The sequence below is a fragment of the Abramis brama genome (assembly GCF_963993115.1).
Source record: "Abramis brama genome assembly, chromosome: 7".
NCBI classification, from domain to species: domain Eukaryota; kingdom Metazoa; phylum Chordata; class Actinopteri; order Cypriniformes; family Leuciscidae; genus Abramis; species Abramis brama.
The window spans coordinates 32,895,478-32,922,597 of record NC_139969.1 but is presented as its reverse complement, the minus strand read 5'-3'; the positions used below and the strand labels follow the sequence as shown (position 1 = coordinate 32,922,597).

General features: G+C 38.0%; 1 protein-coding gene across 4 annotated transcripts in view; it reads right to left on the bottom strand.

Moving 5' to 3' along the window:
- Positions 1-27,120, bottom strand: part of fgf12a (fibroblast growth factor 12a) — a 76,532-nt gene that overhangs the window by 5,604 nt on the left and 43,808 nt on the right. For all 4 annotated transcript variants that reach the window (XM_084119510.1, XM_084119509.1, XM_084119507.1 and 1 more), the window contains one exon: positions 12,811-12,914. In XM_084119510.1, coding sequence (XP_083975636.1) covers positions 12,811-12,914 — 104 coding nt within the window. The remainder of the gene's footprint in view (positions 1-12,810; positions 12,915-27,120) is intronic.

The following is a 27,120-nucleotide window of genomic DNA, read 5'->3' as shown; positions in this document are numbered from 1 at the left end:
ATAACTGTGCAGTAAAATGAAACTAAGCCTCTGCAATCTGATATCAAAATACATTTCTGTAACGTGTAAACATTGCTGAATAAAAATGTACCAGGGCCAACACTGGATTACATGAGTGCCAAAATACAACAAATATATGTATTTTTTTTTATAAAACAATAATAATATAATAAAATATTTCACAGTATTAAAACTACATCACTACTAACTTTCAAACATTAGAGAACAGCAGTGCAGATCGTAGATGAGTTTCGGTTCTGTATCAGTCTGTTTTGTGTTTCCTTTTTCTGTTCAGAATATAATTGAGCCTTTGAATCTCCCTTATGCTTTCGGAGGCATAAATAGTCCTCACTTTAGATGAGCTCACAAAAACAGTTAACTGACAACTACTAAATATTTTATAACTACCTGTATTAATCATGAATTACAGTAGGAATACATGCTAATAAAGTATTTATTAACACACTACTATTACTATATGTCTAAATAATAAGATTTAGGCTATACATGTACATTTAAATAGTTTATTAATCATTTACTTGAACTTTCTAAATGATATTATGAACCACTGACAACTCCTAAATAACTGGTTTGTAAATAATGTAATAATTTAGAAATGATAAATTGATCATTACTAAAGTATGAAAATACAATTATTAAACACATTATAGATATGCAAGGATAAAGCATGTATAGCTGTATTTATAAACTGCTTATTAATGTCTATTAATGCTTTATAAATGATGAATTAACTATTTACTAATGCTTAACTAATGATTATAGCGGGCAGTAATTATAAAGTGTTACCAAGTGTGGACCAGCTTAGAACAGCTTCAACAGGTTTTGTTGTAAAAGGCAAACTTTCATTTATTGCTTTATATGTATCTGAAGTGTGGAGTGGCCAGTTTAATTAATCTAAAACCTTACATGTTGATTTTTCTATGAAATCTGCATGTTTCTTTTATTATCTTTTATGGTCATCTGCACATATTGCAATCAATCATCCAGCTAATACCATTCATGTTTTTACCAGGGGACTAAATATTCAATAGTTAATTTCGTAACAACACATCCAAGTACATTGCTTATACCAGTTTCAAAGTGTTGTTTTACACCAACCATGACCTTGCTAATGAAAAACCAGGCAAAACATACTATGGAAATTTCATCAGATTGCACCACATCATGTCTTATTGTTGATGGATTTTATGGGACCCAGTTTACTTAGTGATCTGATGCATTCAATGCTTACAGCAACCAACACTTACAACCATTGTGTCAATCAAATCTCTTCTGCTAATGTAAGAGCAGCCTGATATTTAGGCTTCTATACAGAGTGTGTGGCAGTATCTGTGTATGTGTGTGTGTGTGTGTGTGTGTGTGTGTGTGTGTGTGTGTGTGTGTGTGTGTGTGTGTGTGTGTGTGTGTGTCTGTACATAATGTAAATTATGTCCCATTAAAACTAAAATCCCCATTCTTCTGTTGCCCCATTGTCTTCTGAGTGCTGTACTGCAGTAAAATGGCAGAAGAAAATCCAGTAATTCATTGGGCTACTGGGCGGAAACAATTAGAACAGCTGAGGTGCAAAACTGATACGTGAATATACAACATGAACAGGCATTGTGCAGAACTACCTCGTTGCTTTATCTATGTGTACACATGGTGTACAGCACTGGTGCAGAGTTAGAGAGATTGGTGGGTGTTTTTCAGTGTGCAAGTGGTAAATTCTTGTATGAATGAGATCTCAGTTTTTGGCTTTAGGTGTTGGGTGTTCGCACATATTAATTAAAGATACACGCATTTAAAGTACAGAGGGAATTGTGGTTACTGCTGTGTTGTAAAGTAGGTCACAGTGAAAGCGTGATAAATAATGGAAGAGGACTCCTTACTATAGCTAGACCCAAACTCCCACACAAGCTAGCGGTTAACACTACAAACCAGCGGCCTTCAGCACGACTAACACACAAGCTGAGCTCAAATAAGCACATCTCTTTGAATGCACAAAATGTCTGCAGGAAAATATTGACCACTCACTGACCATTTTATCTATCTAGCAGCAGTCTATTAATGCCATTTGCATCAAAGACAATTGAATCCAACTGGCAAGCAGAGGGTGTTTTCACACTCGGTCCATTGAGAAGCTAAGGCACCATTACTACCTCTTGGTTCACTTCAAGGCACATGAGTTTGGTTCTTTTAAAGACGATTCAAGACCCTGTCATCACTTATTCAAGTTCAAGTTGATAAAGGTAGGGTGACAGTCCCGAAACTGGGAGTTTTGGCCCATGTCCCGCAAGACCTAAGCAGTGTCCCGCATTTCAATTATGTCTGTATTATTGTATTTCTGAGTGCCGGTCACAGAGCCGGTCTCAATTACCAAAGCAGAAATGAATAAATCTATTTAAAATATTATCATCCAATGTAATGGCAAATAGGCTTTCCAAGTAAATCAATAGATAGCATAATTGTTACGAAGGGCCCTGTATTCAGCACTTCAGGTAATAGATTTATATTAGTAGGGGTTTCTGACTGGGAGTTGACACATTCAATAGGCTCTATTTTAATGATCTAAGCGCATGGTGTAAAACGCACGGCGCAAGTGCACTTAGGTTGTGTCCGAATCCACTTTTACTAGTTTAACGATGGGAAAAATGGTTGTCCCTATTTGAGTAAAGGGTGTGTTTTAGGCGTAACGTGCAATAAACCAATCAGAGTCTCATCTCCCATTCCTTTTAAAACCCAGTTGCGCTCTTGCCATGGCGGATTTGCTATTTACACCAGGTTTTTGGCACAGTCTATTTCAGTTGCTTCAAAATAGCAACGCACCAACAATGCGCCTGAACACTTTTTTCAGACCAGCACGCCCATGAGCGGACAAATGGGCGCAAATGTATTTGCTATTTAAACAACGTGGTGCAGGACGTTAAAATGATAACTGTGTCAGGCTGAAACTAGCAAAAAACACTTGTGTCGCGCCTGGTGCCGCATTGTGCCAGGTGTATGATAGGGCCCATAGACTATGGACTGTTAACGCCCCCTAGTGGAATTACAGAGTAAGGGAGCGCGGGGCACAACCTAACGCGGGGTTAAATGTAACACGGACCTTTTACATAGTTAGTCAGGGTCAAGCAGGTTGTGTTTCCGCTTATTTTCTCTTGCTGCCAGAAGACGGTCTCTCGCTGATTTTTGGAAAGTTTTGATAAGATTTCGTGAAGATACTGGACAAAGAGTGTTTTGACACCATGCAAGTAAATCTTTTCCTCATACGTTTTTTTCGGATTCTGAGTTGGTTGTGTACGTCACCAAATCTAAAACATTGCACCATTTTGAAACATGTCAGCAACTCCTAGCAACTGTTAGCTAGGCTTAAAATATGTTTTACACAGCAGGGTTAGTTGTAGCACAGCTATGTTAGCTTTAATTAATTTTTTTATGTTAACAGTTGGCTTTAATTAACTTTTTTATGTCAACAGGTCCCACGTAACTAGGTTTTAACATTATTTATTTCTTAGGTTGTAACATTATTTATTTCAATTAACTTAAGTTAATTACATAAGGTTAATCCAATGCCGTTTAGTTGAATAAGGTTAACAGTCTTAATTTTGTCCAAAACAATTAAGTTAATTAAGTTCAATTATCCTAAAATTAATATTTTAACATTCAACCAAAACAAATAATCCAGTTGAAACTGGATTATTTGTTTAGTTTTCCACATTTTTCACAAACAATGTTGGAATTTAAACGTCAAAGTATGATTTTTTAAAAATGGTAGGTCCTAGAAAAAAATTGTTAATTTGTAGCAGAGATGTGTATGTTGCTTGTGTAAAAAAAAGAATAAAAAAAAAAGAAAGATTAATCTAACTTAATTATTTTTTAAATAATTGAGCCAAAACCAAAATGTGTTAGGTTGTGCCCCGCTATCCCCTATTTAGAATGTGCTCAAAGGGTGTCAGTTGTTGTTATGAATCCAGAGTGTATAGAGTTTGCCTCATATCATAAAGTGGTGTTATTTAATCGTGTGCGTGCATCTAAAAGTAAGTTTCAGTGTTTATATATCTTATTTCACTGTTTATGAGTTATAATCATAATTCTGTTTGTTACTTTAAATAGGGCAAATTAATGTCGCCTATATGGCCGATCTACCTGCCTATATTATCTTATTGCATGTTTATAATTGTTTACAGAGTTCTTCCTTGTTGTTTATATCTAGCATAAGTGTATTTTGCCTTTCATTGTGTATATACTAATTGTTGATATTGTCGAGTACGCTAAGAAAAGTGCTTTGTCATTCTGTTATGCATACGCTGTCTATGTCATTGATGCTACGGCTGCGGGTTCGAATCCCGGTCTGACCAAAGTTAAATAATTTACAGATAAGATAACAAAAGTGAATAATATGACTTCTGGCCTTAAGTCGTTCACCACCCACTGGACCAAGATATGAAAGCACACCTGTATCTCACCCAGTAACAATGGAGGATGTATCGGAGATTCTGAAAATGATGCTGCAGCTTTAACAAGATAATCAACAACTTCAATCTACAGTGTTACATACGCAACAGCAAATGGGCATTAACAGAGCCTCCTCAGTCCACCAAAGAGTTAAGTCAAGTCAAGTCATCTTCATTTATATAGCGCTTTTAACAATGTAGATTGTTCCAAAGCGGCTTTACAGTGATAATAGGAAAATAAAGTAACAGAGATTGTTTTGACTTTATAGCAGCTCTAGAATAAAGTTATTGTCCAGCTAAAGTTAGTTTTGATTGATTCACTTCCGTCGCAACGATCATTAGTTATTAACTTAGGGGCCGCTAACATGACACAATTTTAACAGAAAACTCTTCTGCGCAAACTTTCAAAAACGCGAACCCGTGAGAACGCTGATGTGTATTACGAGTTCAGTCTATAGGTATGCGTGTTTGAATATATGTGCACAGGCGTGCAGTCCTTCCCTACAAACCAACCCTCAACAATTGTCTGGCCTTAAAATTTATAATACAGAATTTTTATCGCTTCCGCGTAGCCACGCGAACCAAAATTATCCCGCCAACGGTTTATCTGTAGAGAGGTAAAGGGAGGGGAGGGAGGCCTTCACAGGGGAGAGACTAGTGGACACTTCAGGACTGCATTGTCGTCGCAGCAGTGCCTTTGCCATATGACAGTGCCTTTACCAGAATATGTAGACTGGCTACTGCCACCACCTCCTGTAGTGGATGATGACTTCCTTCCCCGCGCAATGGATATACCACCCCTACCTCCTAGACACAACATATCAGATTTGGTGGAGGAAATAATCACTTTAAATTAGGGAATAAAGATGAACCTCCCTCCTGCGCATCAACACCTGAGTACTGTGAACCCGAGAGGTACCCTATGGCAGCAACCCCACCGCAGAGGGCGCGTAACTATCCAAAGCTCATCAGGCAGCGCATTGTTCTTTGTTCTTTGACCAACTGTAAGGTATGCAAGGGCAAACATCTCAAGGCTCTTCAAGAGTTGAATGAGAGAGTCAATAAGAACACTTGTCTTGTCAACAACACCAATGAGATCTTGTACCTAGACCGACCATTAGGCTGCAGTCAGGTACTGTTAAAGGTCATAAATGTAATTCATCAGAATGGAGAACATACCCTTGAGACATTTGCCATTTTGGATGATGGCTCAGAATGCACCATCATTTTGCAAGCAGCTGCTCAGAAACTGAAGCTACATAGAAAACCAGAAGACTTTGCTCTGAGAACTGTTAGACAGGACATGAGAGTCAAACATAGTACTTCAGTGTCCTTTACCATCTCTCCAGCCTGTCAGCCTCAAAGTGTCTTTAAGATACACAGGTCATTTACTGCAGACCAATTGGGGCTAACTGAATACACATGTCCAGCTGCAACCCTACAGAATAAATACAGACACCACAGAGGGCTGCCAATCCCTTCCTTTGACAGTGTTCAGTCCCTCCTATTAATCGGCTATGACTATCCTCACTTAGTTACCCCGATTGAGCATGTTCGCTTGGGTCCTCCCGGTGGACTGGCAGCAGTGAAGACGAGACTAGGCTGGACAGTCCAAGGGCCTGCTAAGCTTGTGCAACATCCACTACTCACCCAACAATGTCTCAACATATCAATTCGTTCCCCTTCCAATGAACTGTTCAGACATATTGAGAAACTGTGGCAACTCGATGTACTGCCCTACAGGAATGAGAAACTTGCCACCAGATCCAAACAAGATCAAGAAGCCATCCACCTGCTAGAGGCAAAGATTTTGGAGAGGAATAACCCCTACCCCCTTTAATGCCTCCCGAGCCTGTCTGCTCTATTTTGAACGAGCTGGTCCCGCCCAGCCTCCCTCTCCCTCTCCCGCCTCCTCTCCTTACTTTTGACTTTTTGTTTTCCGCCAATCCCTCTGTTCATCATCACTCCTTTCTCCAGCCCTCAGCCCCACCTGATACCCAGCCCTCACTGTCTCCCATCAGTCCCTCATCAGCCTTCTCTCAGTGGCGCTACATCACCTGGGATCCACTCGCTGTGAGTCAGATTCTCCTGTGCATGGAGATCCTGTGGCTCCGCTTCCGGCCTCAGATCCCGTCGTGCCACCTCGGCCCATCACCCTGACTCCTCCGCATTTGCTCCTTCCTCCCTCAACTCCAACAGCGACCACTGAGCTTTACTACAGGGTTCTGACTATCTTGGTGTCACATTAGTGGGATCCAGTGTGGAGTAGCCAGATTTATTTTAACCCTCTGATGCTGGAATCCACTACAGTGGACAGATTTTAATAGTCATTATTTACACTTCGCACTTCACACCATTCTTTAATAGCTATCATGGCGATCACCTTTGACCCTTTCCCATAATTCTATATGACTGTGCCGTTTATATGTCAATGTGTTTTTATTTATGACAACATAAATTCAGCATGGCTGACAAAAGTAGTTTAGCACTAAATCTTCCCCAAACTTCCAGAAGATTTTCCAGTAGAAAAAGATCTAAGGAACACTTTTATTCATTAATTATTAATCCAGTTGTTGTAGTTTAACATTCCATAACTGAGAATACATCTGTCCACTGTAAAGGATACAATCAATTAAAACGCATATTTGATGAGGTATTTCACATTTCACATAGATATTTTAATTAAATTACTAAATTATGTTGAATATGTGGTTATGAGACTGTACTGTAGCCCTTTAGCACTGTAGACATTTCAGACCTTGAAACATCTCAGATACTGATCTGTAACATTTTCTATTCATGGAGAGATCATAATTTATTAATGCAAGCTATTGTTGTAAAATGTACTTTAAAAGTGCATATTCTTTGCTTAGGGTACTTACAAATGGACTTACATGTGCATTACTGTACAGGACTAAATGCATGGTGGACTCTCTAGAAGTAATTTAAGAAATCATTCTGAAAATAGATTAAAATATATATTCTATGGTTTTTTTAAAGATATAAAATACGTTTTGAAGAAAAAACTGAACAACAGAATTTTATTCTTTACAAGTTATTTACAAAATCTACTTTGTCTCTGACTAAGAGCTTCACACCAAAATTGTTCTTGCAAAGGCATAGAGTGCATTAAAATGTTTTAAAATGTCTAAATATTTTAAATAGAGCCATTATAAATGCTATCTCAAGATAAGAGTGTCAACTGTCTTCATTCAAAAAAACGGTTGATAGGACCGTGTTCTGCAATAGCTTGGGGCTCTAAGAGCTTTGGAAGGTTGATGATTAATCCAGAGCCAGCAAGGATCAAAGCAAGGATCAAAGCCTTCCACAGCAAGTAAGAACTACATCATTAAAGCAGGGAGAAGACAGCCAAGACTTCACCGAGCTCATGGAGCAAGGAATCACAACCTCCTCTCAACATATCTCCAGGGGTCCAGAGATAATGAGCAAGGGAAACTTCCTCAAGTAATTGCAGCCCTGGAGGACTACAACAGCATCTGTGCAGTGACAAAATCGATTCCTTCAAATTCCAATTCAGCAGAACTTCTCAATCAGACAATAACATTATAGCTTATGAGATTGACCGAAATTTGATGATGTAGAGTCAGTCAAGTTGTTAGAATGGAGTAAAAAACATTAACCTTCACATCCGTCATTGCATAAATCTTTCAGACATATGCCTTAAACAAAGAATAACAACTATAAAAATTCAAATATGTATACAGTATGTCACAAGATAATCCAAAACTCTCATAAACTTAAAAGTTCCTACAACATCATTATAATAACTGAACAATTTAACAAAAATAAACTAACAATGACAGAAAGTGGTGTGACTGAATAACCTCAAAAGAGGACATCTAAAAAGAGAAATTATACCCTGCTGTAAGTACAAGTATATTACTGTGTGGGAAGTCATCTGGAACATGGTGATGGGTGGAGCTTGAAAGTCCAGCCACAACTAATTCTGGGTACATACTACAAGATATTCGGGGCGATTTTGGACCAATTTCTCCCCTTCTGACAATCCTAGGTAAAGTCCTGATTATCTTGATGGTTCTACAGATTATTTTATCAGATTTTCCTGTGGTGTGAGGTGTGTTAAGAGTGGCTGAATCTGCTCGGAAGAACGTCAGAGCCGCCTGATCTCCAATCGTAAATATTCAACATCCCGAGGACAAACGAGCGCACGCGCTGGAGAGTACCACGTGAAACAAAACAATACCCAATCAGAAATCGAGTTGACGGAAAATGTTCACACCGTCCATGTTCACACCGTCTCCAAGACTTCATCTGAAACATTTTTGCTTATTGAAATAACCTGTTGTCCGGGGGTTACATGCAAGCCTATAACCCGACAACGCAAGTAAACCACGTTTACAAGACTTTATTAATAAATCGGGTTATTTCCAGGTAGTGGCATCAAAACATAATCATTTGCGTATCTGACTCATAGTATTTCATTTGTTATGTTGGTTGTGATGTCAAATAAAGCATTAATAAGAGTATTGCATGAAACTTATGGTTCATATATTATCCTCTCATGCAGTTACAGATTCAGGATTTTAACTGTACCTCTTCTTCTTCTGCTGCACAAGATGAGATCACTTTTATAATTTTTTGGGTCAAGAAAGTTTGCGAAAAAATTTCTCCGTCCTTACCGCAAAACGCTCACTGGATGAGCTTAAATCCACAGTAAGAACGCGTTCCAGTCGCACATCAGACATGCACACTTCAAAAAGCCGACAAATATCAGGTTAATGTGTTTACATGCTGGGTGAAATCAGCGTAAGGGGCAAAAATCTAGCTGTGATGATCGGTTTATGCTGTGATTTATGCTGTTAGCTGTGATGAGTTAACGCGTTTACATGAACACGTGCATTGTCAGCTTATTTAGCATAATTGGGTTAAAAACATGCATGTAAACACACTCACTGTCAGAGTACACTGTAAAAAATAAAATCGTAAAAAAACGGTCAATGACTGTCAGCTACGGCTGCCAAACAAAAAACGTAAAAATAAAGTAAAATATCCTAATTTAAATGAAGTGCAAAAAACTTTTACAGAAATTTTCCTTAAATGTTTTACAGAAACACAAATCACTGTTAAAAAAGATTAATGAAGATTTCTGTAGAAGTATTTTGCACTTATTTAAATTAGCATATTTTAATTTAATTTTCTGCCAGTCATTTGACCCTTTTTTTTACGATTTTTTTTACAATGAAGGTGTTTGATCGTAATAATTCAGGAAATACCTGTAAAATAACAGTGTTTTTCAGTTTATTTAATTTAGGATGTTTTACAGTTTTTTGGCTGCCAGTCATTTGACCATTTTATCATTTAACTGTTTTGTTTCTGTTAAATTACAGATTATATTTGTAATTTTACATACATTTTTATGTAATTTAAGAAAACAGAAAAAATACTGTATGAAAAATACAATCAATTTTCTGTATAAAAAATGTGAATTACTGTAATTTGTCATTAATGTCACAATACCTAAAATAACAGCTGAATTTTTATTTTACAGATATTATTTGTAATTTTACAGTGTTTTGAGTACAATTTAAAATTAAAGAAAATGATCGTCAAAAAAATCACAGTTATTTTCTGTAAAATTAGGATTTTTTTTTACAGTGTAGGTTTTGCTTTTGATGAAGAACTTACGGTAACACTTTAGAATACTGTTCCATTATTAATGAATAACTACATAGGAACAAATAAGTAAAGCAATATTAACACTCTAACAACTATTAATTAACAAGAAACTCTGATTAACGAATTAGTAATTAATAGTGCCTAGTCGAATGTGGTAGTCCACTATTAGCTAATCAATAACTACTATTTTTTCATACTTTTGAGGTTTTTGTAAGGCTTTGGATAGTAATGACTTTAGTGTTACTACATCCTTCAGAAGGAACTACTAATTATTTGGATCAGTATTCTAAAGTGAAAATAATGATAACTCCCTGGTAATTACTGAAGTCATTGTAAGCTTTTGAGGTTTTTGTAAGGGATTGGATAGTAATTCCTTCCAATGGATTTGGTAACATTTGAGTCATTACTAGTGGGTTCCCAAGAAAAGTGTGTCACTTTAGAATACTGATCCAAATAACTAGCAATTCCTTTTGAAGGATGTAGTAACACTTGAGTCATTACTGTCCAAAACCTTATAAAAATCTCAAAAGTTTACAATGATTTCAGTCATTACTACAGAGATATCATGTTTTTCACTTTAGAATACTGATCCTAATATTTAGTAATTCATTCTGAAGGATTAGGTAATATTTGAGTCATTACTAGTGGATTACCATTATCTTTACTTTAGAATTAATTATATATGATGCATTATTCAAGTTAATTATGAACCTGTATATAGTAGTTATAAGTAGTCCTCTGGGTGTTATGATTTTTTTTTTTTTTTTTTACTGATTAGCTACTAGTGAATCATCACATTCAAATGAGCACTATTAATTACTAATTTGTTAATCAGAGTTTCTTGTTAGTTAATAGTAGTTACTAGAGAGTTAATAGTGCATTACTCATTTGTTCCTGTGTAGTTATTCATTAATGAAGGAACGGTATTCTAAAGTGTTACAGAACTTACTTCTTGGTCATTAAAAAAGTCTGTTATATAAAGTATGTGTGCATCTTGAATAGCCTAAAATCCAGACACACTACATCCTGCATTGCATATGGTTGAGCACTTGCACTTGTTAAGAAACTGAAGAACAGATGGTTACTTATTAAAGAGAAGTGCCCTCCTTCTGATTTTGTGAAATAGGAACACCAAAAGGTAAGACTTAATGGATCCCATGAGGGAAATTCAGACATTAGAGCAGCAGAGGTAGATAGGTTCAAAAAGTAAAAAGTATACAAAACATAAAACAAATAAAACAGTGCAGTGTGTAAACTGTGTAGAATGCATTATACAGTAAAACATAAATAAAAATGCATCTAAAATGCATAGACTGCCACTAAATAGAAATCTGTGGGAATCAGTCCCCTTATCTAATCACTGGCATTGCTTGGTAAATACTGAATAAAAGCATTCCAATGTTTGTGAAACCAACTGATCTAGGGTTTTATTTCAGCAAGTTAATTACACATTATGGGCACCAAAAGGGAGACAATATAAATAGCAAGGGAGTGTTTTCCTCCATTTAATTAAAAATCTATGTTGTTTCAAAGCCACATTCTTTAATATGTTCCTCTTGCTTTAACAATATGTCAATCTGAACTACTAGACTTCTGCTCACTGCTTGGTAACATTATTTGTCCCAATCCCAGACATATCTTGCTCTTGAACCACTATTTTTGATCCAAGATATTCATATTGATTTGTTGCCTAACTGAGATGATTTTATATATATATATATATATATATATATATATATATATACTTAATAATCTGCAGCTGTTTCATAATGTTTAAGGGTCTTAATTATTACTCAAGTAGTGAAGCCAATTGAGACCTGTTGCTTTTGGTGCACGTTCTACTTCGGCTTGTTTATTTTAAATGGCTATATATCATTTCATGATGTGAAGCCAACAGATTTTGCATGCATGTTATTTCTGTCATTAAGAGTAATGAGTTTGTAAGCATTTCAAATGCAAAAGCTCAGCACTATTGGTCAGTTTGTGCTACGAACATAAAATACAAGACATATCCCACTTCTCATAAAAAAATAAAAAAAGTCTTTAAAAAATAATTATTCTGAACCATGTCAATTTTGTTACATTTGTGCACTTCATTTCCTACGTCTTTCTGTTTTTTTCAAAGTATTTATTTAATATACAGTTTATGCACAGTAAAGACTTTAATGAAAAACATTAATATGGCCTAAAACAAATCTATGCCAACCAACCTCATGGCAATGGTAACAGCAAATTAATTTATTCCTTTCTTCTTAGATTGTCTTTAACAGGATTAAGAGTTCTGTGACCAGCCGTTATATAATCTGCCAGAAGTCTGTAACTCACTCTGACACTTTTCCACAAACCTGTTTCAACTGCTGACTGAGTGGGGGCAAGAACATATGCCTGTCATCCAGCATAACTCAACTGAAGCCTACAGGGAACACAGTTGCTGTCACTCTGTTAAGCCATGCTAAAAGCAGCCCTTTTTCTGAATTTTACACTGCAAGGGTTTAACGACTGAATCAAGATAGCAAAGACAAGGTTTCTCAGTGGGAATGCAGCACTTTCACTTTTTTTGTGCTAATGAAACTGAGCTCACAGAGTACATGTATAAATATAAATGAGCTCCAAGAATACAGTATGCACTGCATGCAGCATTCCTCCATGTATACACACACACACGCACACATGCATGCAAACTGATTAAGGGGAATCTTACTGAGCTGTAGAGGAAGCCCTCCGCATTCATGCCGATGTAGAAACCTCCTTTGACTCCCTGAATGGCCACCACTCTTAAGCCGACAGGGATGAGGTTGAAAAGAGCTAGGGAAAAAATAAGGAGGACATGTTATGTAAGAATATGTTTGGCACTACTAGAACCACACTAGAAACAGTGCTAAACTATTATCTAATTCTTTGTTTAACAGTTCTATCTAATAATGCATTAGATAGGACTGTTAAACTAATGATGACGGAGAATGGGAGCGCTGCTCAGGCTCTGCCGTTCTCCGCGCCGTCAAAATCAACCAGAGCGTCAGGACGTAAGCAACGGCTAGGGGCAAAGATTTTTTCTCAGGAACTCAAAATTGTTCTCAGGGACCACCCTGGTGGCTAGCTCATATAACTGAGTTCCTAACTATCCGGTGTAAAAGCCCCTTATGATGCAGTGTTGAGTTCCCCCGAAAAGTAAACATGTTCAACATTTTGGTTTTTCACTCTTAGAAAAAAATAAAAAATCTTGATAGAAAAAAATAAAAGTTAACAAAAATATCCTTGACTGGACTGAACAAATCAAGACATTACTATCCCACATTCCAAGCATGTTTGCAGACAAATATGAAATACGGCTCTCCTTGCATTTTCCCTTTGTGAGGATGAGAGGTACTGTTGGTTCTTCAATAACCTTGTGAGAAAAGTACTTGATCATTTTCTTTGAATTATTTTGAGTTTTTTGCCTGCAATCTCAAATAAAAATAAATAAACAAATAAAAACTGTCTGTGATTTCATATTTTTCAACCAGACCACTGTCGTAGCATTTCCATCATTTGGATGCTCGGCTGGTGTAATCACTGGAACAGCTTAGAAGCAAAGAAACATCTGGCACACTTTACCCCACATCTACCATTTTGTTAAATTAATAGATAATCTTTAGACTTTAGTTGGCATAGCAGGCAATTAAAAAACAAGTATAATGTGCACATGACTATAAGTCATAGACAAAATGTAAACATTAAACTAATTTTACCTGCTCAAGTCATCTGTATTTGGTAGACATGACAAAAATTGTGCATTGCCATAGATTAAGGAGGCAACGCACTCTTCCTCCTTCTATATAGTTTTCAAGTGAAGGAATGAGCCCAGTCTGCTGATGCTCAGAATTGGAGCTTGGAAAGGTGCCAGCATGCCCATGATTGAATCATGAGCTGATTCAGTCTCACTTGAAAAAAATCAGTGCCTGCTGCTCTGTGGTGTAAATGTGCCTGAAAAGCTGCGAATACTTCAGTGGGTCTATCAGTTTCTATTTGTGCTGAAGCTTCTTTGAAAATCTAAAGCTAGTAGTTCAATACAGTTAGTCTACCCTTTTGAAAAGTAGCTGTACTGCATAATACTATTAAAAAGTAACTTCTTCAAAGCAGAATTAAACTAGTACAAAAATAATGACATATTAATCAAGGTTACAGTATTAAAGCTTGCGATTAAAACTGGATGTTTGGGTGGACATTTTGAAGGTGCTGTCCCCATTTAAAAAAAAGAAAAAGATCTGGCAATCCTAGTTAGTTGCAGGGTTAATAGGGGGAGGGTCATTCACAGAGGGCATTTTGATTGGACAGATGAATTCTGATTCTGAAACAGCTGAATGTGAAAATTTTTTTTTTTGAGTGATTATTTTGTTGATGCGTCAAGTCTAAGCAGTCTTACAGTAATGACTGAATACAGTACTGAATCGGCAGGCTGTTCTGATACGCAACACATGGGTTTCAGGAATGGTAGGATCAAGACAGGAGGCACAAGAACTGTAATTCATTTAGACACGAATCTCAAAGTGAAGCACCAAGAAGCAGACGTCTAAAGAGTCAGCCCTCTGTTCCTAATCTGTCTGAGAGGAGACGCTGTCATAGTTACTGCATTCTGACAAACCTTTTTTACTTATGATTAACGACTATAAACGCAGACAGTCAAATTACCTTGACATTAATGATTAATCAATGGCAAACATTTTCAAATAACCAAGAGGGATTTGAAAATGAGCAAGGTTATTTGCTGGTAATTTTGAGTACATCCACTTTACAAAATGGTTTCTTAAATGCTTCCATCTGATGACAACCAATTTGAATCATTTTGATGGAGGGGAACAGGAATGGACTGTACCACATCATCAGATTCTAATCTTATTGACTGCTGAAGCAGACAGTTTGTAATCATATGTGATCTATGGTGCCTCCACAAAACATGAATCATCAAATTTGCATTTTTTGAACACTCAGATGCTAAAATTTGCTATTGTTAAGCTCAGTCTGAACATATATGTTAAAGGGTCATGAACGGAAAAATCCATTTTATACATTTATATAGCGCTTTTTACAACACAGATTGTTTCAAAGCAGCTTTACAGTGATAACAGGAAAATAATTCAACAAAGTTTGTTTCTGCTGTACTGCAGATCTAGAAGAAAATAGTGTCATAGTCTAGCTTAAGTAAGTTCAGTGATGGTTCATTTTTGTTGTAAAAAAGTTATTAATTTATATATATATAGCAGGGACTTCATCGTCCAGCTCAGTTCAGTTCTCATATAATGGTGTCAATGCAGGCAGATCAATAATTTTGTAGAATATTAAATGTCCCCAACTAAGCAACACTGTTAACCCTTGCTGTAAAAAAAAGGTCAAATTCTGACAGTATCATACCATTTTCCATTAAAACAGTAATATACCGTAGAACGCAATGCATTCTGGGTTATATTTGTTGTTTTCGAGAAAATAGCCTACAGAAATATACTGTGAATTAACAGCGATCAAAGTCGACACTCAGAGGTTGTGTTCCAAATCACACCCTATTCCCTCATTCACTATTCCCTACATTAGTTCACTAATATAGTCCACTTGAATGAAAAGAAGTGAGTGAATTGAGAAACTGATGAACACATGATAAGCAAAATCACTGAAGGACAGAGAAAAAAGAACAGAAAAAAGAGAAACACAAGAACTACAACTGACTTCCAGCCACACAGTGTGAAAACAGTTTACAAACCAGTTTAACATTATTTCTTTCATACATGTAAAAAAGTTCTTGTTATTAACAGATATTTAGTTGTTGATGTTTTATTGAAAATAATCAAGTTTGTAGTCACCATGATGGAGATCAGTATTTGCTTTAGTTGGGCTCTTGCCCCTTGACTATAACAGTAGTTTCTCTCTGGCTGCTGTAACTGTGAATTTATAAAGCATTTATAAATTGCTTTAAATTAATGGGCATTTAATATGTAGCCTATCATATATTGGTTAATCTACAAGCAATGTTTCTGTAATCAGTTATTCTGAAGAATATTGAAATCATATAGTGCATTAAAACATTTTGAACTCCTGCTTGACTCAGACACACACAGACTTCAACAATCAGCACATCAATCTCAACATGCATTGTGCTGCTTTTTGATATCTCTGTGTTTCTACAAGAGAATATAGCCTGTTTCTTTGGTTGTGCCATGATCTGTCATTGTAACTCATTACTGTAGTTTCACAGTGGTGGTAATGTAACACGTTTGATGCTGGATTAAACTCTGAATGAGATTAATGAATGAACAGGCTATATGATTTATTTTTTTTTTGTCATCATTATCAATATAACAAACTGCATTCACAAACCATGTGTGTGTGCACAAGTGTGGCTCGCAAAAAAAACACAACAACAACAGTTCAAGCAGCAAGAGAAAAGCTAATGTTAAAAAACAAGGGTCAGCATCCCAACTAAAGCAAACACTGATCTCTGTAATGGTAACTTCAAACCAAACATTTTCAATTAAACATCTCAATAACAACTTCTGTAGATGTATGACAGAAATAAAGTGATACTGGGTAATAATAAGTGTAATAATGTGTAATAGCTGGAAGACAGTTGTATTTCTTGTGTTTCTCTATTTTCTGTTCTTGTGTGCCTCTTTCCTTCAGTGAATCTGCTTGTTAACAGCAGGTGTTCATCACTAATGCTCAACAATCACTTACATATTCCCTTAATTATCTCACTGCAACACTGTGTCAATGTTACTTTTTACTTTTTGTAGTGTGGATTTTCCTGTGGGCTTGAAAGGGTTAACAGTGTAAGATAAAAATACACACCCATGAAATGCATTTTAACTGTAATAATTTACAATAATCATAATTTATGATAGGTGAAAGTCCGTCTCTGCAGAAGAAAACCAATGCCTACTTCATCATCATGTCTTTGGCCCCACCCACTGGTGTGTTAGTGAGATGACGAGGAGAGAAGAGCGATACAGGGTCACTGGACTAAAAGTAACATTACCTAATGCTAGGAATGTGGTTATTTATACTCAACAATGTGAATGTCTCAGTTGAGCATTATTTATTTGTATTCGGTACATTTCACTGTGGATTCTTTGGTAAATCCGTCACAATTTTGGCGCAGGCTTTGCAAACAGATTTTTGGGATATGGACTCGACAGTAATGCGACAACATGTAAGTAACTGTGTTCATTCTAATGCCTGATCTGTGACAGAGTGATTTCTGATATGTAATGATTCATGTTCTGTCAGATGTTCTTTGTTTATGTGTTAGTAAATCAAACCAGTGACTAAATGGTCAACTACACATCGTTTCTCTTAGTAAAATGAAAGAAATCTGTTATTTAAACTGTGAGTAAATTATTTATAGAAAGAGATCAAAGAAAGCTCCCTTTACAATCGCTGGAGATGTCAATCAAACAGTGCAAGTTTATCAGTGACTGAGTTCTGGACTCTCACCAAAACTCCCGTTATAATCAACGAATCTCTTATTTACATTGTGTTTGCACTGTTAGTTATGATGAAAGCATTGGTTAGTGAGCAGAAATCGAGTTGCAATGATGAGATCACTGCATTCAAACGCTCAACATGTCTGTGATCGGCTACGATGCTCATCACTGCAACCTTTCATGCCACGATCTCAAAATAATCCTATAGATTTAAATATAATGCTATAATCAACACTTTTAACACGATTAGTTAACCTTGAAGCTGTAATAGTAAAAACGTGCCAAGAGTTTTCGAAAGAGTTCCACACTTAGCTATTTCATATTCAAAGATGTTAGCCAATCACAGCAGTGGGCGTTTACACTGAAGTCTCACATCAGACACGCCACAGCGTTCAAATCAGAGGGCTAAATCAGGGTAGGAAAAATGCCTTCTCTTTCTAAATTATGACAATTTCTGATGTAAAATCATACTGACATTATAAGTGCCCCCTTGAAACCATTATAAAACAATAAAACAATGCAGTTCATGACCCCTTTAATGTATTAATTTAATTTAGTAATTTAACTCTTAAGTCTCTTTGCCACAAGTTTTTTTTTAACTCTAATATCATTTCATTTAAATGACATCAATTTAAATCTTACTTGGGTGCCCACCTGTACCACCTTTTTTTTTAAGTTAAAGCTAAATAAATTTAAATGAGGGTGCTCTGTAGTATCAGGAACTGCACCAGTCATGGTTCATGTAATATTCTGTAGGCATTTCTCTCTCTGATCTGCTGACAGCTTCAATAGAAAGGTAATTCAGGAATTGATCTCAGGAGTTGATTCTCATCAACATAATCAGTAGGACTCAAAAGGTCAGTCATTTCAAGGTGGAAGTAATGTATTATTCTGATAATTTATTTTGGGCTTGATCTGAATGCTAAACTGTGCTTTCATTTTTATTTTATTTTATCTCCATAACTTTACGAACTTCAGGTTGCTTGTAATAGTGGGAACAATTAAACTGGTACAAATGGTGTTACACTTTCTGCATGTTTTCTGTAGCTGAATCCGAAATCACCCCCTATACCCTCAAATAGGGTGTTATTTGAGGGGACATCCATCCAGTGGCTGTCCGAATTCGCTCACTCATTTTCATTTACTCCTTCAAGTGAACAGTATTAGTGGACTAACGTAGGGAATAGTGAATGAGGGTTTAGGGGGCGATTTCGGATTCAGCCTGTGTCTTTGGGTATTGGGTCTTTTAGTTTGTACTTGGTTTATTTCCTGTTTCCTTGTGCCATTTTGTATTCCACTTGTAGTTTTTATGTTAATTAGCCTATTCTCCTTCCTATAGGTGTTTAGTTTCATTATTGCCCTTGTGAATATGTACCCATGGTAGAACTTCTAACACTAAAGATTGCTTTGAAAATAATCTTCCTGATTTATCTCAATTGGTCAGCATACCAGATAGCTCAGAAAAACTTGATGCTGCAACAGAAATTATGGACTCTCTTTTTTAGCACACCGTTGCTCCTTTGAGCTCAAAGAAGATTGAGGCGAATAGTCCGATGTCATGGTATAATGTGCACACTCTTGCCCTCAAATTACAGAGATCTGTCTCCCAATGCACATCTAAGTGCAGAGAGCTTTCCCAGGGCTCTTCAGCGAAAGAGCAGTTTCCCTTAAAGAGCTTGCACAGATGGAGAGCATCTTTGTCTCCTAACGTGGTGGCCAACGCCCCGCATCGCTGCCCTGCCGCAGATATGTCAAAAATGATTGTCCCTCTGTTGCCACTTGTACGGAGCTTGGGATGCATGTTTAGCGCTCCCCAACCCTTCGCACTGGCTCATCAGGACAGTCAGACTCGGCTATGCGATTCAGATTGACAGATACCCACCCCGATTCAGCGGCGTCCTTTTTACCTCGGTGGCAGGCAAAGACGGCCCTGCAGATTGCAGTCCTCTTGGCGAAGGATGCAATAGAGCCTGTCCCTCCAGCCAGAATTGAAGAAAGAGTTGTATAGCCCTTCATCATACTAAAGAAAGGTGGTGGGTTACGACTAAGGCTGTGAATCTTTGGGTAGACAGTTAATCATAGGTTAATCATCATTCATAGGTGAAGTGAATAACGATTTTTGCACATTCAGAATGATTAGATTTGAGACGATTCACATAACAATTTGATGCGATTTTGATTAATTAAATTTAATTCTGCATTTTTTTATATGCATCCAAAGGATTATTTAAATGCTTCCCCCAATGTGTCTTAGTCAGGGTGTGAATTACACAGTAGCCTTCGGGGAACAGAGAGTGGGGGCAAAAAAAACAAAAAAAAAAACTTTTGTCAATTGTTAATGTTGGTTCATGTTGGTTCTTAATGATGCTACATAACTTTATTTTAATAGCCTATACAAATTGGCATTTGTAGAAATTTACATAAGCCAAAATTTTAAAAAGGTTTAAAAATATTATTAGTTCATGCTAAATATTGTGTAGGATAGTGTTAATTGCTCCTCATCCTTATTAATGCTTTCATGGAGAGACTACCCTAGAATATCATGCCCAACTAATCCTAAACTAACTTTTCTTCACGGAATAGTAAGAGAAGCCCTCTTTGTTCTCTTTATACAGAACATTTTCCTTATGGTCTCTACTGTTGCTATAGTAACGAACAAAACTTTAATGCGCATCTGATTGATCGATAAACTGCGCGCTCTAATTTCTAATTTTGTTAATGTAGTTATTTCAGCAGTTTCAGTCCATGTAACGCTTCACAATTCAGTTTTCAGACCATACAACTCAAATGCAAAAATGAAATTTTTTAACTTAATTAAACTTAAACTTACTGAAAGATAATTGTTCATAATAATTTTATAATTTTTCCCCTTTATTTCAATTTTACTTTTGCTAAATTGTGACTTCAAAAACAATCATTTGAATAAATAAAATATAACCGCTTTTCTATTTTGCAAAAAAAAATTGTCTTGAAATTTGTGCCGTGGGCTGTACCATTAGCACAGGGGTGTGGCCATGGACTGCTATCATTTCATTGATGTAACTTTATTTACACTGCATGCACGTCTGCAACACAGACGACGACCTTATCACCCGATGTGCCATCATTTTTATTATTAATATAATAACTGCGTTAAATATAAGGCAGTCTCGGACTGCCCATCGGAAGTAGCCGGGAAAAGTGAAATCCAGGTGGCCTGGCCATGGATTTGGCACATTGCCCAGCTTGTATTTACTTACTTATTTGTTATTACTTTATTTTATTTTATTGAGTTTTGAATCAAGCCCTACACAAGCTGCTGTTCAAGATGTTAACGCAGAAACGCATTTTGACATGTGTTCGCCATCAAGATTGGTTTGCGGCATTAGACCTGAAGGATAGACCTGAAGCATACATTCATGACTCGATTCTCAACACAGACCATTACTTTGGTTTGCTTTCAAGGATCAGGCATACCAGTACAAGGTCCTCTTTTTTGGGCTGTCCCTGTCACCTCGCGTCACCTTCACAAATGTTGCAGAGGCTGCCCCTGCCCAGCTAAGGGAAGTGGCCATTTGCATCCTCAATTATCTTGATGACTGGCTAATTCTAGCTCACTCTCGAGATTTGTTGTGTGTGCACAGGGACCTTGTGCTCAGACACCTCAGCCAATTGGGGCTTCAGGCCAACTGGAAAAAAAGTAAGCTCTCCCCAGTAGAGAGCATCTCTTTTCTCGGGATGGAGTTGGACTCAGTCACTATGACAGCGCAGCTCACGAACGAGCACGCTCAGCAGACCTTACATTTCTACGGGCAGGGGTTCCCTTAGAACAAGTGTTCAATACAGGCTGGGGCGCCGTATGCAACAGGCACACAGCTTTGGGCTCCTGGACAGGACATGTTGCATGTTGCAACTCACCCGCTATTTCTTCCAGTGACTGAAGTCACTGCAAGCCACTCATATCACAGGTGAACTCAATCACGCAGTGGACCTGCTCTTACGACGAGTGATGCTTGAAAGAGCAACCCCCCAGGTAGTCCAGCTGATTTGGAGAGGATTCAGTGAACCACAGGTACGTTGTAGACTTGTTCGCATCCCAGGCATCCTCCCATTGCCCGCTGTGGTATTCCATGTCCGAAGCTCCTCTCAGCACGGACACGCTGGCACACAGCTGGCCTTGGGGCCTTAGCAAGTATGCATTTCCCCCGGTGAGCCTGATTGCACAGACGTTGTGCAAAGTCAGGGAGGACGAAAAACAGGTCTTGATGGTTGCACTGAGTTGGCCCACCCGGACTCGGAGCTCATGCTTTTTCCAACAGCCCCTCCCTGGCGTATTCCCCTGAGGAATTAACTTCTTTCTCAGCACTATTTAGCAACCAGACCTCTGGAACCTCCACGTCTGGACGGGATGCAGTAGACCTTAGTGGTCTATCACCAGCGGTGATAACAACAAATTCAACATAACAGAAAATGTCAAACATGACATCATTAAACACTAACAGGTCTTTTCCATTCTCTGAAAGAACTAATAAAATAACACTTAATTTCAACATTTATTCTCCGAATCCAGTTCTATTAAAATCATGCTGGGAACTAGTAACCTACTACCCAAATTCCAAAGTTATCAAAACAATTTATTCAATTAACGCAGAAATTTACGACGTCATGAGCAATTCAATCATTTATATAGATTGGTGCTTGCAGCCATTAGCATTTATTTAAGTTGTGGTAACAGGAACTATAAACGGAATTACTTTTTAGAGTGTTGGAGGGACGGCTGACCTTCTCCACCTTAAAAGTGTATGTGGCCGCGATAGCGACACAACACGATGCAGTGGACAGTAAGTCCTTAAGGAAACAAGACCTGATAATCAGGTTTCTTAGAGGCGCCAGGAAGTTAAACCCAAGGCCGTGGCATATTTCCTGTTGGAAACTCACTGTAGTCTTGCCTAGACCTGCAGGCGTTCTATGTCAGCGAAACGTGCTTAGAGTTCGGTCCAGGATACTCTCACGTGATCCTAAGACCCTGCCCGGGCTACGTGCCCAGAGTTCCCACAACCTCATTTAGGGATCAAGTGGTGGCTTGTAAGCGCTGCCCTTGGATGCCTGTGACTTCTTTCCATGTGGGGTACTTCCTCATTGGTAAGTCCATGTGATGTATTCTCCACATGTTAACCTCCCTTTGGGCAAGAAGGGGTCTCTGTAGTGTTCTTTTTTCTGAATATGAAAAAGAGCACTTCCCCCATCGCTAACTTCTGGTCTGCACAGCTGTAGGTTTTTATTTAATATTTTTTTTTCAAAAAAGGTCAAGAAATGGCTGAAGCGACCTATTCTCACTGTATGTACGGTCCTTACTACCCCTTTCATGGTACGGAGGACGACGTTGCTTATGTGGGGCATTGGGAAGGTTATGATATTGCGAGTGCATGATAAGGTTATGATATTGCTACTTGGCACGCAGTAGCTTGACAACATCTTCACCGCCAAAATCTCATAACAAGTTTCAGCTGGTTGTGGTGTTTTCCCTAGGGACCACTGATACCAGTACATCGACACAACATTGAAGTGACTGACAGATAGAGAACGTCTTGGTTACTATTGTAACCTCAGTTCCCTGATGGACGTTGTGTCCCTCCTGCCACAGTGCTGAACTACCCGCTGTCTCGACACTGTCTCGGCTCCTCAGCACAAACCTGACGTGTGGATGACGTCACCAATTCTCATTGGATTTTCTCAAAGTATCAAAGGAGTTTGGGGCTCCCAAGAGCGACCCCTAGTGTCAGTACATAGACACAACGTCTCGTTCCCTTCATCGGGGAATGGAGGGTTACAACATTTTGAGAACATTATTAAAGATCAGATAACTTTTTAAAAAACGTTCTATTAATGTTCATGGAATAATTTTTGCTCATATCTTATAATAAAGAACCTTGCCACGAAGATCTGAGAATGTTCCCTGTTAGCTGGGCCTCTACCCTCATGTTTCAACCTGCTGGGCAGAATACAACTTTTCCTTCTCACCCAATGCCCGCCACATTGATCCTGATCAATTACACACCATGTTCGGTCATCTAGGCGAGAGGAGGACTGGTCCCCCTACTGAACCCGGTTTTTCCCAAGGTTTTCTCTATTTCTGTCACTTTTCTGAAGTTTGGGTTCCTTTCCACTGCAAACTTACTTCCCACTGCCACCTTTGGTTTGATAGTTAAAGGCACTTAATATCCAGAAATGATCACTGAAATGATCCAGTTATTGAAGTAAACTGAATCAACATTGAACTGACTCAAGCTGAATAATGACACTATTGTCTTTAGTAGAGCTGCTTATTGCTAAATTGAACTTGTTTCATAATGAATGATTTTTCAACGATTTCCTGAGAATTCATGTGAATTTCTACGTAAAGTGTGGTTCTACCACATGTACATTTACTAACTTTTTTCATACACACTGAAATGTACAATACTGATGTATTTACACTAAAGTGTAAATTACTCACATATGAACAACTTTACAAATGTACAAATGTGTACGAATTCTTATTTATAAATATAAAATTCGTAGCAGTAATATTTTGATTCAGTTGTATTCAATTGTCATATCAATGATGTTTTCAGTCGCATTTATTAAACGCAATTTACTCATCTATATGAAACTATAACATTTCGCCCTGTTCATGACCTGCTGCAAACTCATTTCGAAGGATTACAGTACATAATGTTAAACAAGACTACACTTTAAAAACTTGAAATTAATAACATTTTTGTAATCGTTTAACCATTATCTTGTAATATTTATTTTGTTTGCGTGGGACACAAAATGCATTTTCTCACTATAGTCGTTGTAATCCAAATCCTTACAAATCCATATGATTGCGAACAGATCCAAATTCAGGACAGATCCAAATTCAGGCTTTTATTCTGCAATCTTGATCTTCATTCACAGCAGCAACCGTAAACATCAAATCCTGCACTCGTTATGAATAAAAAAATTGCCGCCTCAAGAAGCTTTATGGCACATTTTACGGCAGTGATATCAAACGCTCATTGGCCCAGGGCCTGTTTCATGTTTCAGTTGATCTGCATTTGGATGAGAAATGTGCACCTTCACCGAGTTGATCAGGATAATATTTCAGCGGTAAACAACTTAAATTCTGTTCTGTACCTCATACAAAACTATTATATACTGACACAGAGGACTGCAACTGCAACACATCATTTGGACTACTTTTGACATTTTTGCAATAAATAAATTGAGATTCCACTTGTCTGTCTGTTATGTTTTTCTTTACAACTGTTACAGTAGGTCTACATATTTTTAAGAAATGGCTATGGTTAGGTTTAGAGGGATTAACGGCTCAAAATATTTTAATGCTATATTGTCATTTACCTGCACATTTCTGTCCATTACTGTAACGGAATGTAGACTCAAAAGACATTAACGGAAGTATTTATTGACAGCACAGAGCAACAGGGCAGAAATGGGTGAGTAGTAGGCCTATTCAGTTCAAATAGACTTCAAGGGGAAATAGCTTTCAAGAGATTGTGGATGACAGATGCAGGATGGCAGATGGAAGCACACACTTCGTTGTGACAGGTACGAATCAGGGTTTGAAATTAACACCCGCATTTGGCGAGTAACGCTAAAATGCTAAAAAATCAGCTGTGGTGAGTAACGCTCTCAAATCACTAGCCAGTTTGCCGTTTTCCTTATTAATAGGTTTACTCACTTTGCCGGGAAAGTTTGTGTAAGCCAAATCTGCGCAGATTTAACGCAAATACTCAATTCATGAGTCATCATGATATATTAAATACAGCGTATTGCGCAGAATCTGCTCATATCTATCTTACTTGAACACGCACTTCACTACGCAACAAACAACGGCACGCTTGTTCATTTGCATTGAAGCAATAGTCAATATTAAAAAGCAATTGGTTAACACAAAAGACATGGTTATTTTCCAACATCCTAATTTTTTTTAATGTTCTTTGTACTGTATTGATCTGTCCACCTAAAATATTTTTTTTGTGAAAAGGATGAGGATGAAAGAGGAAGGGAGGAGATGGCTGGATGACAGGATTATGTTTGAATAAGAAATGAATGTATGAAATCCAAATTTTATTCAAACCCTGGTAAGAATGAAGGTGAACTTGACCTTGCAGGCAAACAGACAGGAACACTGGAGACATGAGGGAAGGGAAGACACACTCTGGAGAAATACGCTGGAGATCAAGTCAGGGAGACATGGTGTGTGCCTTTATAGGAGTACTGATGTGTGCTGTGGTAGGGAGCCAAGAGGGATTATGGGAGATGTAGTGCAGAAGTGAGAGGTGAGATCATGACAGTCCTTCCCCTGGAGGGTGGTCGCCTTGGAGTTGGAAGAGTGACAGGTAGAGGACCGGTGACCAGTGCTGGCAGGATGGGAGTTCTCCAGGGCGGCTGGGAGCGAGGGAGGCAGCGGTGGTGGTTTAGGCAGCCTAGGAGATGCCAGCAGTTCAGGGAGTCAAGGAGGATCGGCCTCTGTGGAGGATGCCGTATGTATAGCCCCCGGGATGTATGTATAGGGTATGTATTGGCTGTGCTCGGGAAACTGGAACAGGAGTGGATGGGCGTTGGGAAATACCACCCTTCCTCATAGCTACCTGTACAGACATTATAGGAGGATCAGCAAGTGTGGAAACAAGATTCATACTTCCAGAATTAGCTTTCCTAGGCTTGGGGAAGGAGACTCTGAGTTGGGGAACTCTAGAATCTTGCGGTTATGTGAAGAGTTCTGAGGTTGATGAGGACTCAGTGGATTGGGCTACTGGAGACTGAAGGACTGAAGAGGGATGCGCGGGTTGAGATGGTGGGATGATGACTTCTTCTGCTTCATCTAGAGTGTAGGACGAGCCACAGGACATCCTCGATGTAACGCTTGCAGGGAACAGGTGGTAACTGAAGCCGTCAGAATCTGTTTGAAAAGACGATTGTCCAATCCGCTCCAGAATACGATCTTTAAGGTGCCCTCATTCCAAGGCACCATGTTGGAGAGCTCAAAAAATTCCTTCATGTAATTCTCGATTGGATGACCATTTTGGAAAACAGATGGGAGCAGATACGCAGTTGGATTCTACGCAGATACGCAGTCTAATCAGCTTGGTAACAGATTTTTCTTTTTTGCAGGTGCAGGAGATCATGGATGACAGATGGAAGCACACACCTCATTATGACAGGTAAGTATGAAGGTAATTTTGACCTTGCAGGCAAACAGACAGGAACACTGGAGACACGAGGGAAGGGAAGACACACTCTGGAGATAATCACTGTAGAAAAACTCTGGAGATAATCACAGGCGAAATACGCTTGAGATCAAGTAAGTCCACTTCGTTAGAATAAGACTGGACAATAAGCGGAGACGTGTGCCTTTATAGGAGAACTGATGTGGGTGCAGATTGGTGGCAGATGCGGATGATCAGTATGCTGGTGAGAGTATGTGCTGTGATAGAGAGCCAGGAGAGATTATGGGAGATGTATTGCAGAAGTGACAGGTGAGATCGTGACAATTACATTGTTTATTCTTTTTATATTCTCTATAAAATGGT